The following is a 13,430-nucleotide window of genomic DNA, read 5'->3' as shown; positions in this document are numbered from 1 at the left end:
ACGAGGTTTTTGGGTATCCTCACCCCGTTTACTCTCCTTTTTGACTTTATACATTTGTGTGGTATAGAGCCTGTGTGCTTTTGCTTTGTTCAGGACTTTAAATTCTTTCTTTGTTTACCTGTCTTTAGAATGGTCGCCAAAAGTGTCCCAAATCCTCACAGATACATGTGCTCCATCAATGCAACATTGAGCTAGCTCCTGCACATCCTTCCTGTGCTTGTACTGGTCAATTGCCCAGATGGTGGGCACGTAACAGCTGTTCAATTCCTTCTCACTGAATGTCCTTTTGCATGCCTGGGAGAACGCCAACTTACTCTTCCCACATCCACTGTCTCCCACAATAACTATTTTAATATTCTCACGTAACGGGTGATCATATTCGTCCGCATATGCACATGAAAGACGACTTGTTCCCGAGGGCACATGTGAAACTGCAGACGATTGCTGTGGTACAGATGTATTTGGTCTCGTAGAATTGGACGCCACATTCGAGGAAGTGCTCGTTCCCTGATTGCCCGTTGCTTGTCTTGTATTCATTAATACCGGAATAGGACTCGCACGCGGGCTGCTTGCTACTCTTCCAGACATTTGATTGGTCGAAACTGGACTTGCCCTCTGATTGGTTAAATGATTTGACGGACTTCTACTTGCACGGTTGTGATTGGACGAGTTTGATGAAGAAGATTGCATGTTAGCACCATGATTAGAACTAATAATTTGACGAGTGTATGAGGTATCAGTTTCAGTACCAATTCTACCGGATCGGTTGTGGTTGTTTATAATGGCGTTTTCGCCATCACGAATTGATTCATAGGCATTTCTGTGTACATTGTCCCAATCAATACTTGCCGCTTCGTTTTCAGAGCGTGAATACGCATCATTGCGACTGCTGGTTTGAGAATTAGAACTGTTGCGAGTTGGCTGCTCTTCGCTCATAATTGTGCAACAACTGAAAGCGGAAACCATAAGTATTAAAAATGTACATCTCATATCTCGCTTATGGCCTTTTGCGCACATTAAAAGGAGGAAATCTAGGTTCTCCATTGAGGAACAAGAACAGACAGCTGTCAATTTCTCACTGGGAACTAAATGTGCACTGACATCTTGACTATCATGACTTACGATTCAAAACATACATTTCCAAGCACACAAAAAATAAGACATTTTCACCAAAAAAAGCAGTCGCAAATTTATTTGACCTCTGAAACGGTGATAACCAATCTGAAGAATTTTCCAACCAGTTCTTGAATTTTGATCTTTTTTAGTTAAAAAATTTTCCACTTTCTTCCTATTTTAAGGTGTCTATAAAAAATTGAAGCAAATTTTTTGTGCTGTTATTCCTGATCAATAGAGCATTATGGTCTGAAATTTCAGTTCTAATAGTGTTGCATCTAAAAGTTTATCACTGAAAGTGGTCAATACATTTTTCGCTGATTGTTTGATACGCGAGTTGCAAAATGGTTCTGGAGATTCAAATTGAAAGAGTTAAGCAAATTGATATATCGACTGTTCTGTGGACCACAAAACATCAATATTGAAATCTCCGCACATCATGTGATTCCCTTTGAAAAGATGGATAGTAGTCAGATAAGTTTCAAAATGCTCTAAAAATTTGGGGATTGCAAATGTTGGCGAGCGGCAAATGACAGTTATATTTGGTTGCTCATGTTTTAAATTAATTGCAATTATTAAGCTCTCGTTTTCGTTAGCAAAAAATGCGCATCCTACACCTTTCCGACCAATCCTATTATTCGTTACTTTTATAGAAAAAAAATATCTGGTACGCAAGACCAGATTTAGAGGTAGAGATTCCTCTCCACGACAAAACACTCCAACAAAGCAATAGTCCTCAGTTGGTTGATTGGGCGCAATCTTATCCAACTACACAATCCAGAAAAAATACCTTGTCAATTTCTCCTCTGGTTACCACTGAATCAACAAACTAGAACAAATATCGATGATACAAGTTTGCAAATAAAGTTCCGACAGCGCTGATTCAAGACATGCTAACTGGTGAAGCAACAAAATCAAGTCTTCAATATTTAGAAAAAATGAAGTGATTTTAATAGTGGTCAGGTCCTCTAACCAACATCCGCTCACTTTTTGAAATTTTGACGAAAGAACCAATAATCCGGAAAAGAACTGTTTTTATTAATTGCCTACTCCAGCAGCCAAAATTGATTCAAATGTCTCAATTAAAACCCAATGGTGTCATTGCTCCAACCTCCAAAAATTATTTGCGTTTTATGAACTTTCCGCTTTCTGTGATCTCACTTTTGCCCATTCAAAATCATTGGCAGTGCAATAAATTAATACAATTGAAAAGCACTTTAAATGATGACTATATCCATGAAAATACTTTATACAATTAATCATACGTCAACAAAAAAAAAACAGAATTCAAATTAAAAACTCACAATTTTGATATCTTCACGCTTCGTGTACGCCTATGTGCTTAAATACACCTATGATGAATTTAACAGAAATGCGTCTCCTGAAACTCTTAAATGAAAGTTAGTCTAGAATAAAGCACATTTAAAACAAGTTTTACTCTAAACAGATTTTGCTCAAACCAAAATGTGCAAAAAATTTAGTTTAAAACTTTCCTTCCCTGAAAATTTTCGTTTAAATGAACTCAAGTAATTATATGCCAATTAAAAAGTTTTCCAAGTTCGAACCTGCTTCTGATTTTGATATTGAGTATAGATTTGATATATACAACACATGAGGCAATTCCATTCAACTATGTTAACGGCACGAAAATTTGCTCGTATTTGTTCATTTGCTCAAAAATTGTTCATTTGAATTAATTTCTCTCTGACAGAGAACTAAGTTAAACACAAACAGCTATTTGAAAACTGATCTATTAGCGTGTCCTTTATTTCCGAAACCAAATACATTAACGAACAATTGTGTATTCGGAGGGGGGATGGGGAATATTGAGGCTAAATTTGATTTTACCAAGTCCAGTTACCCTAAATTCAGCCTAGAATTTTATAAGCATCAAAATGTACTAGCTGTCTATTGATCAAGGTAATTTTGACTTTGAACGTCATAATATTAGGAATCAATCGACTATTTATCTCTTTGAAATCGTTTTTGAAACCGTTTTTGTAAAGAACAAACAGTTTTTCGCCTATTTGGCTTTGTTAAACCCTTTCTTGGTCGAATACTGATTATTAAACAACATGCCCTGCAGAATGCTTACTATAGCTACAAACTGCACTAGATTACAAAAAAATGGATTGATTAAGCTTCCGATTCTTCCTATAAGTTTCATTGCTTAAATAAAAAAGGCACTGCCTTCATTGTATAGCAGTCCTTTGTTGACCTTGATTTCGTTACCTTAAATCACGTTAATTTTAGTGTTTAAATTCATTTAGAGAGTGAGGTGAGTCAATTATGATAAACTGATCACGAAAAGAGAGCAGATGAAGAGCGACAAGAACGAGTGATAAAAACTGCCATATGCGTATACAGCTTCAGAGCTGTTAAAATAGTTCAAAAAGAGACACTGTACAGTGCAATTCTCGTGATCTTTCAAAAATCATTTTCCGCTAAAAAACATTTTAAAACATTGTCAAAAAAATTTAGCTTCTGCGTTCGATTCGTTTTATCTTTGCAATATGACAAGAAATTCAAAGTTAGTACTCAATGCTGCGGCTTAAAAGTTCATAGAGGAACGCATTTTTTCGATTTTTAACGGTCATTTAGAATTGCGTAATTGTTTAACTTTTCTGTTCTAGATTTGGACGTCAAAATTTTAATCAATTTTCTTGTTATTCCGACCCAATTGTGCGGGGAGGAACTATATACTCAAATGGTTTTCTTGTTCACTTAATTATGGCCCATCGATATATTCATCGTAGACTTGAGACAGCTATCATTAGAAAGGCCGTAAGTGAAGTTTGTCAATTTTTAATTTTACTTTTTCTGCTCTCGTGTAGCTTAGTCTCAAAATATACACGGCAAAACTTATTCCGAGTGAAGTAATAAATTTTAACCAATGGTTTCCTGTCTTTCTTACTAAGAACTTTCATAAAGGTTTGATTTCTGCATAAATGCCTATATTTGAGGTTGTAATTTTTTCCCTTTTTAAATTATCACATTAAGGATAGCTCCAATTGACATTGAAAGAAGCGGCAAAAAATCTTCCAGATTACACTGAACGGCTTACAGTTTCACGTCTGGCAAACCGTTCTCTCGCAAAAATTATAAGAATTTTTTCTGCCTCAATTGTCGTCCTTTTTGTTGTTGTGCGGCATATTCTTGACAATGAAAAGCCTTAACTGTTTCTAAGGCTGCCTAAATGAATCGTTGTACCGTATTCAGTTAATGGCTGAAGTGGATTTTTGAGATTTGTCGCTTTTTTCCTATTTCTGTCATTTTTGCGACTTAGTCTTTGTAACAACAGGTCGCATCTACTTTCTAGTGAACCAAGATCCAATCTTAATAATGGTTTTCTTTTCAACTAACGGTTTCTTGGTTTTGTTTGTACGCATTTTCATTAAATAAAAAAGTGATTTTTGGGTATTTGCCCATTTCCGAGTTTTTTGTTCCCTTGTAACATTATCACACTAATGGGATGGCCCAAATGGCGTTGGAACTGGGGATAATTAATGTTTTTCATGAATAGCTTATGGTACTAACGGTTGTGACTTCGCTTTCTCGTTGAATTTAATTTTTTTTGTAGTCGTCTGACATATTATGGACAATGACAGATCTCAATTGCTTCCTATGAGGTATAGTCTAACATTCTTATTAAGCCGAGCTGCTACGTATTGGTTTAAATCAAATTGAAGTTGGTTGTTTTCAAAAATAGAAACGTATTCTTGAACTTTGACCTGTTTGCGTTTCTTTGTCGACCTGTTTCCGGGTCTCATTATTAATAGGTCTCATATCTTATCTAATGAAGTACAGGTTAATTACTTTAAATCAGATTTTATCTGATTGCATTTTATTTTGTTGTGTTTTTCTTAAATGTAGACATCGAGTTTTGGTCGTAATTAATGTTTGCTATTATTTGATTATGTTTGTCTTGTCCAGTGCTCTCATAAATGGCAGGTCTCACTGACCCTCAAACTTTTTTCAGGACTATTTTTACACTCCATTGATTGTTGAACGATATGTATATTGTTCGAAACTTTTCTATCTCCTCCTCATTTGGTAGACAATTAAATGAAAACGTGGATGAGAGGGGTCAGAACATTATGTGCGAACGCACATTACCGAGCCTCCTTGTCTCCTCTACTCTCATATCCCTTCGCCCGTGAATAGAACGGTTAATTAATAGGTAGATCGAAACATTGCCTGTGTGAAGCACAGCTATTCCCAATCACACTTGTATCATTTAAAAGTAACACTGATACAAAATGAACTTCACCATTCGAGGTATTTAAAAAGTTGTTTTCCATGTGACTTGACTTCATGGTTTTGAAAAACTTATGGAATGCAAAATTCTCACATCAACAATTATCACAAAAGTGGTATAAGCCAAGTTGTTTTACGGAATCTTCTTGATTCCAAATTTAGAAAGACCAGATGCAGAAACTGGGAGGGAAACTTCAAGATAAATACGCGGAGGCAAAAAATTGGGCTAACAACAGATGAATTTTCTTCCAAAACTGTACGAAAACATACGCAGCTATCCAAGTTAAAATGGTTCTTTTTGAGATTTAATTTTCGCGTAGAAAGCAAACAAATAGCGGTTAATACAAATATTTTTTCACAATGTCATTTCAATGAAAATGATTCTCAAAGGAAGGAAAAATAAGAAGTGCATGGGTGGTTCTACAACTCACTCACTCACCTGTTGCGCGCTCCCATTGTTATTCAAAAGTGTATACGGGCTCGTTTATCAGCCAAATCAAAAGAAAACAAAGGCTTAGAGCAAATACGATTCAAAAGTAGTACAATTCAGTCTCAAAGTTACGAATTGTTGATGAACGGTTTGCTAAATTGAAACGTTAGCCGATTTAAGATGCAAAATCTACAGTTGACAAACATTTGCATATTTGCTAACTTAGTTTGACACACACTCTGAGTTAGATTGATCTCAACGCTATGTAAACGCATATGACAAGCATTCTTCCCACAGTCAGACGCAAAGTAGTCCTAATTGATGTCTCTTGCACAGAGCAAATCTGCCCACCATGTCAAAATTTGATTATTCTCTTATCAATGTTACATTTATATACTTTTCCTGGAAAAAATACAATGCCAAAACTTGCATCGTACAACAAAGCATGTTAATATATCAGTTGATCATAGCTATTTTTAAAATCTTGTAATGATGAAACTTCTTGGCTAGTCTCGCATCTTACCATTCTGGCACCCGCCATCAAATCGCCGCCCCGTAATGATTTAGAAGTTTCGTTGCCAATATTACATTCGAATAAAAAATGACCAACTGTATAATCTCAGCATTAATAAGATTTCTGAACGCTTATTATTTAGTTATTCACAGGCTTTAGAAAAAAACTTTTGTCTTTGGAAATAAATTCAAGAAGATATGAAAAAGGAAACATCGACGACCAAATATCAACTTACTCTCTCTCTCTCTCTCCTGAGTTTCTCCTAGCACCTAAATTTTGAATATTCGAATCTCACCATCATATCTCTCACCATTACCCTCCCCCTTAAAAACATCAAGCAAGATTATCGAGGGCTGAAACCAACCGATAATAGACTATAAAATTTCAAATTTTCAGGTTTACTCCTTAAGTTTTCCAATTTGATCCAGAAAATAACCTGAGACACGTGCATAAAAAGATACACAATCTTTCATTTAAAGCTTCTCTCAGAAAAGGAGGCTCACTATGCGATGACACAATGTTTCGACCCAGCTGACGCACATTTATGTCTCAAGTGTCTGCCAATTAAAGCAGAGATAGAATGCCTTTAAACTTGGATGCATTTTAAAAAGAGACATGTTTATACAAAAAGGGGGTCAATACCCATGAGATCAAACTTCACTTCACTAGAATGAACACTCAAAGAAACGGAACAGCCGACATAGAATCAACGCTAATGCAAATTCTCAAGCAAAAAAAAATTATCAAGTACACAACTAATTCCACTAAACAGAAAAATTGAAATGAAAACAATAACTATCCCATTTTCTAACTGAATCTGAAAACGCTATGCCTTTTCAGTAACAAGAGAACTCTGTCTACTTTCCACTTTGGCCTCTGCGATCACCATAAATCTAAACAGAGGATTCAAAATAAGATGAAATTCAAACTCAAATAGAGATAAACAAAGCTCTACAATCACGTAATCCACGAATGAGGAAAGTCATGTTTGCACTTGGAGTTTATCAAACGATGTTCCTAGAAAACTGGTTATCAAATTATAGACATACGCAAAAATCCTGAATAAAACATTGCAAAACTTTGGCACTAAAATCTGGAAAACCAAATACAACCTAATAGTGGATTCGATTTAATATAAACTTACTCTCTCTCTCCTTCGTTTCTCCTATCAGCTAAATTTTGAATACTCGAATTCTACTTCATAGTGGATTCGATTTATCATCAACTTACACTCTCTCTCTCTCTCTCTCTCTCTCTCTCTCCGCAGTTTCTACTAGCTGATAAATTTTGAATATTCGAATTCTCCCTCACTATCATTACCATTACCCAACCTTACAAACATCAAGTAAAATTGTCGAGGGTTGAAACCAATATAAAACATAAAACATCAATTTCAGGTTTCAATCCTTAAGTTCTCCAATTTGACCCAGAAAATAACCTGAGACGTGCATAAAAAGATACTAAATCTTTCGTTTAGAGCTTCACTCAGACAAGGAGGCTCGCTATGCAATGGCGCATAATGTTTCGACCCAACTGGCACACGTTTTTGTCCCAAATGTCAGCCAATTAAAGCAGCGATAGAATGCCTTTAAATTTGGATGCATTTTAAGTCACGTTTATACAAAAAAAGGGTTAATGCCCATGAGATCAAACTTCATTTCATTAGAATGAACACCCAAAGAAACGAATCGACTGACATAGAATCAACTCTAGTGCAATTTCTCACGCTCAAAAAAACATCAAATGCATAACTAATTCCACTATACATGAAAATCCCATTTCCCAACTGAATCTGAAAATCTAAGGTCTTCAGTAAAAAGAACTCTGTCTAGTTTTGACTTTGGGCTCTGCACTCACCATAAATTTAAACTGAGGATGCAAATTAAGATCAAATTCAAATTCAAACAGAGGTAACCCAAGCTATACAATCACGATCTAAGTCGCGGTTGAGGAAAGCCTTGTTTGCACTTAGAGTTTATCAAACGATTGTCCTAGCAAACTAGTTATCAAATTATACACAAACGTAAAAATCCTGAATAAAACTTTGGTAAAAATTTTAATAAAACTTGAAAAAAAAATAGTACCAAAATCTGGGAAACCAAATACGACCTCTTAGTGGATTCCAAACCCTTAAACTAATAAACACAAGCAGAGGGGTCTGAGTAAGTATCAATTAGGATATCTTGCTAATCAGATAAATATAGGAGTCGAGAAAAAATTTTGAAGGCCAAATATTTTTCAAAAATGGAATACTTTTCGGGAAACAAAATAGAACTAATTCGTTGCCACCACATAAAGAAGTATTCATTACGCCGCTGCAAAAAATCCACTGTAATTCTCAAAAGCAAAATAATTAGGAAACCTAACGAAAAAACAAAATTAGCCAAAGAAATCAAAAGTGGAAAAAGAAAGATTGACCAAACTCTTCAAAATGTCAAAGTATTAAAAGGTATAAATTGTATATTTGCGTCTAGCTATCAATCAAAGAAAAACTAAATTCAGATATGCATGAATGTTTGATCATTAAGATATTAAAAAACAGATATTAATCATAGATATTAATATTAACAAATAAGATGTCAAAAAAGCAGAAAAGGTCAGAACTCAATATCCCATAATTTTTGTAAACCATTCATTTAAACTAATCGCTTAACTATAGTGTCCATTCATTAAAACTAATCGCAAAAAACTCACTAATCGCAAAGCGTTTCATAAATTCACTACAGCAATCAATGAGATCTTTCATTACCCGGACTCTGACAAACTTACAGAAAAGAAAAAATCAAAAGTCAACTCTCAAAACTTTCAAAATTTTTACTATAACAAACATTTTCAAAGTATTCACATAAACTATTAAAAAAACGAACTTCAACGGCACCTCTCAGTATTGGGAAAATACTTGATCAGAGAAAAAAATTAACAAAAATTACATAATGCAAACTCAAACAAAGGTTACCCACGCTAGGTAGGCAGAAGCCAAGTCAAGAGTGAGTTATATCAAGATTGCTCCTTTAACCTACCAATCCCTTGTTCGAACAATTCAGTTATGAAATCATTTAAACGCTCATTTGCGAAAAAACGGAAGAAAATCCTGGAATACAAATTTTGGTGACCCAACACGACCTCATAGTGAACTCTATAAACTAAAGCCACAAAACATGAGCAGAGAGATTTGAGTATGAAGCAGTTTCGACATCTTGCTAATAAAATAATTTTACGAGTCGATAAAACAACATTGAAGTTTCTCCAAAATCGGTTATTAGTTTTGAAACAAATTTTAAAACCATTCATTGTCAAACGGACTCATTCAAAAGTCTCAATTACATATCTTTGACTCGTTATCAATAAGAACGATCCATAAACAAATTAGAAAAACCAAATTTAGCCAAAAAAACTAAATGAGTGAAACAAATTTAGACAGAACTCGAAAATTCTCCGAATTTTTACAAAATTAAATGTCAACAATTTTATCCCAATGACAGGCTATCAATTGAAAGAGAAATTCAGAATCAGATATGACTCAATGTTGACTTATTCGGACTTTATTGAGACTGAAGGGCAAAAAAAAACAAAAATAAAAACAGCACACAATTCAATCCATTTTTTTAAAAAGGTTTAGTTTAGGAATTGCCAAAAACGTTGGATTTGAACTCAAAACATTTAAAACCCTTTATTCAACTACGGCAATCAACGAGACTTAGAATTACTCAGACTGTGATAACACCACAGAAAAATCTTTAAATCTCGAAGTATTACTACAATTTTATAAAAACAGATAGTGTAGATGTAACTAAGGCCATAAACTATATACACATACAATGAGAAAAGTATTTAGTTTTACTTAGAACTAGTGAAAATTTCAACAAGACCTTTTACTATTGAAACTTAGTAACAAAACAACATAAAATAAGGACAAAAATACAAAAAATTCAATGAAAACTTTCAATGTCCAAGTCAGCAAACTCATTAATTGTCCAAACAACAATTCAGATAAAAGCATATATGTACCAATTAAAAATGCATCGCAATTAGTACAATTCGCGAGAAAGTCACGAGAAGAAAAAACCAAAATATAGTGCGTCATGAGTATGAAAACCAAAAGGAAAAATGCTTTTGTTAAAAATACTTCGTGTTTGCAAAACAATAGCTGCTAGGGTAAACCTCAAGAACAAACCAACAGCAAATGAGAGAAAAAAAGAATATAATTTGAGGCCATAGAGACAAAATTTGAACAAAAACAATTTCTATTAGTGAACAAAAACAAACAATTCCAAAGTAACTTTCAAAAACTCTAGATTAAACTAATTGTCAATTGAGATCTATCCACCACCTAAAACAAATCTATGAAAACTTGAAAACTTGTCTGATCTGTTATCGCAAATAATTAAAATAAAATAAAAGTCAAGAAAGACGGATCTAAAACAAAAAAAAACTAATTGATGTTTCTGGGTAGTTCTGGTTAATGTCATGAAAATTGAAAATACAAAAATGGGATCTTGGACAATTCTTCTTTGATCCTTCAAAGTCACAAAAGGAGCTTTCGAAAGTAAATCTTTGGAGGGTCGAGCAATATTTTAGAAGAAAACGGACCAACAAATATTTAATATACATAAAAAGTCACGTTTACAATAATTGCATCAAACTTAATTCGAGAGAAACCGACTAACGTTTTGCCAATTGTTCTAGAACTACAGGCGATCATCGACTCTGTTGTAGCATAATTAGATCACGAGTAAAGAGTAATCTTTTGCTCTTATAACACATTTTCGACCCTTCTCGCCTGATTGTGTTTCAGCGATTACATGCTAATAAGACTGTTCGTTGAATGGATGAATCAACTATTCACGGGAATAAAGAAGCTACCGACGACAAATGGCGTCAGAGCGAAGTAGATGAAAATATACTTCAGCACAATTAGCCAATATTCTTGATAAATACCTTTTATAAGCTGAGAGCAACTAATCGCAGCGATAACTAAACAGAGACAATTGCTATTCGAGCCAATAACTCTAAATTAAACAGATGTTAAGTAAAAATGGGAGGGAAAGGTCTTTAAAAAAGATACTGAACTATTAAGAAAAATCGCAAAGTTTACAACCACTAAACATGAACTAAGCACAATATTTCATAAAAGCGCAATGCATGAAATATTCTCTGAATATAATCTCCAATTGACTTCTGGACATAATTACCGTAGAAAAACGGCAGTGCAGATCTAAAACAACATATCTACGCAAGTTTCTACTCAAATAGAAATGGAAGGAGTCAATTATTCTACTCAATGGACTTTCCATCGAAAAAGAAAGCGCACATATTTACGTTTAAAACACCGAAAAGAAACATTTATTGGACTCTATCGTTCAAATCTAAAGCAATGATATCAAATAATATATCATCATCAATTTTGTCATATTATTCATGTACTTTATGTAAATACACAGTATAAAAATATTCATCTGACAAACGAATATGAAAAGAAATGTATTTATTTACACTTTACATGCTTTCAGCACACAATTATGATGGATCGACCGAATCAGAAGGAATTGAAAGTAGCTTTCATATAGATGAATGTATTGATGACTGTACTCTATTCTGCTTGCAACAGTGTTATCGGTACATTGTCGTGCACTCCTGTCCAACAGTTCATCTTTCACTCTTTCAACAATTAATTTTTCAACAACGGTTTCAATTTGAAGTTTTTGGAAAATATTTAACATAATTAAGAACAATATTATATACGTAAAGTAAAAATTGTTCTAAAAATTTGCGAAAATTTTGGTCAATGGGTTCAAAATCTGAGATCATAAATCATGCATTCAGATTAACATCTTGACCCACTTAGCTGAAAAAGTGCCATAATATACAGAAATGCAAGAATTCACTCCCAGTTGAAAACTTAAGCATTTTTTTTTATCATTTTACAGATTAGTGCTATGCAAAAACAACTACACCATCGGCTCCTTCAAATATTTTAGTAGAAAAGACTGAAAAGAAAAGAGCAATTGTCAAAAAAGACAAACAGTAGAAGATAATTTTTCATAACTGTTAAGATAAAAAACTCTACAACTAACCGGAGGGAACAATAACAAATTCTTATCCAAAAGAAATCCAATTTGCAGCCAAAATGGTCATCAAATTTTCTTCGCTATTTTCCACAAAAATTTCCCAGTTCAATTTGTATGAACTTTGAAAATCTGTTTTAGTAAATAAGTCCCGGTAAATTCGATCAACACAGTGGAATCAGCTTATTGCAGTAGTACATAGCAGTACTATAATTCAAATCGCTGTTTGCAATTATTGTTTTTTCTTTACATAGCATGTACCATCAAAACAAAGCATTTCTCGGGAATAAAAACAAAGCAGAAAAAACTTTTCCACTGATTAGGAAACTAAAGATTTGTATAAAAATTTACCGAAGTCATATAAGAGGAGTAAAAATAAAGTAATTTATAGGACTGATTTCGTCACTCCTTTCAAGAAACCTTACGAGAACAGAGCAAGAGACCACCCTCCTTAGTGTCACTAATTTGCAGACAAATTATGAAAACGTTCCATCAGGTCAAATTTTTTGAGCACTTCATTTTTCATGGCTCTTGAAAACATGTAGTGGTAAAAACCAATGAAAATTAAAAAAAAAACAGATAACACAATCAACAAGGCAAATCTCAAAACACAAAACAAAACGTGCAAAAACAAGAAAGCTCAAATGCCGAAATACAAAAGATAAACGAAAAAGATGAAAAAATGGGACAAAATGGGACAAATGATCCGAGCACTTTTAGTTGGTTGTAGTGATGATTTAAGCTCCAATAATTGACTTTAACTGCAATAAATTGCGAATAGGAGCTATTAAATATTTCGCGAATTCTGAGTCAAGTGCAACAAAGTCAATTTGGGTAGAGCGTGTGTGGGAGGGTGAGTGGAATGGCGAGAGTCGAGCTCTAACAATCGCCCTTCAAATCATGAATTTATGTCTCTTCAACAGTTTCGGTGAATCGCATATATAGAGACTAGCAAAACTTGAAAATCTAAGAGATCTGCTCAGGGATTTAATACCGCCCTTCCTTTGCCTGTTTATCCGGTTTATTAAAAATACCACGAGATTAATGTAAT

General features: G+C 34.0%; 2 protein-coding genes across 3 annotated transcripts in view; both read right to left on the bottom strand.

Moving 5' to 3' along the window:
• The window catches only part of LOC142354619 (rho-related BTB domain-containing protein 1-like), a 71,804-nt gene that overhangs the window by 54,698 nt on the left and 3,676 nt on the right, over window positions 1-13,430 (bottom strand). The window contains exons 1-2 of one of the 2 annotated variants that reach the window (XM_075406991.1): window positions 5,810-5,982; window positions 119-949 (exon numbers count right to left, since the gene is read on the bottom strand). In XM_075406991.1, the coding sequence (XP_075263106.1) occupies window positions 119-949; window positions 5,810-5,826 (848 nt within the window). In that variant the 5' untranslated portion in view covers window positions 5,827-5,982. Of the gene's footprint in view, window positions 1-118; window positions 950-5,809; window positions 5,983-13,430 lie in introns of those variants that run through there. The other variant, XM_075407065.1, reaches the window with a different exon arrangement.
• Window positions 11,635-13,430, bottom strand: part of LOC142354904 (costars family protein ABRACL-like) — a 33,891-nt gene continuing 32,095 nt past the window's right edge. The window contains exon 3 of the mRNA XM_075407265.1: window positions 11,635-11,948. Coding sequence (XP_075263380.1) covers window positions 11,905-11,948 — 44 coding nt within the window. The 3' untranslated portion in view covers window positions 11,635-11,904. The remainder of the gene's footprint in view (window positions 11,949-13,430) is intronic.

This window comes from Convolutriloba macropyga, chromosome 1, assembly GCF_964194025.1.
Source record: "Convolutriloba macropyga chromosome 1, txConMacr16.3, whole genome shotgun sequence".
NCBI classification, from domain to species: Eukaryota; Metazoa; Xenacoelomorpha; order Acoela; family Convolutidae; genus Convolutriloba; species Convolutriloba macropyga.
The sequence above is the reverse complement of the archived record's forward strand: the minus strand, read 5'-3'. Positions and strand labels throughout refer to the sequence as shown.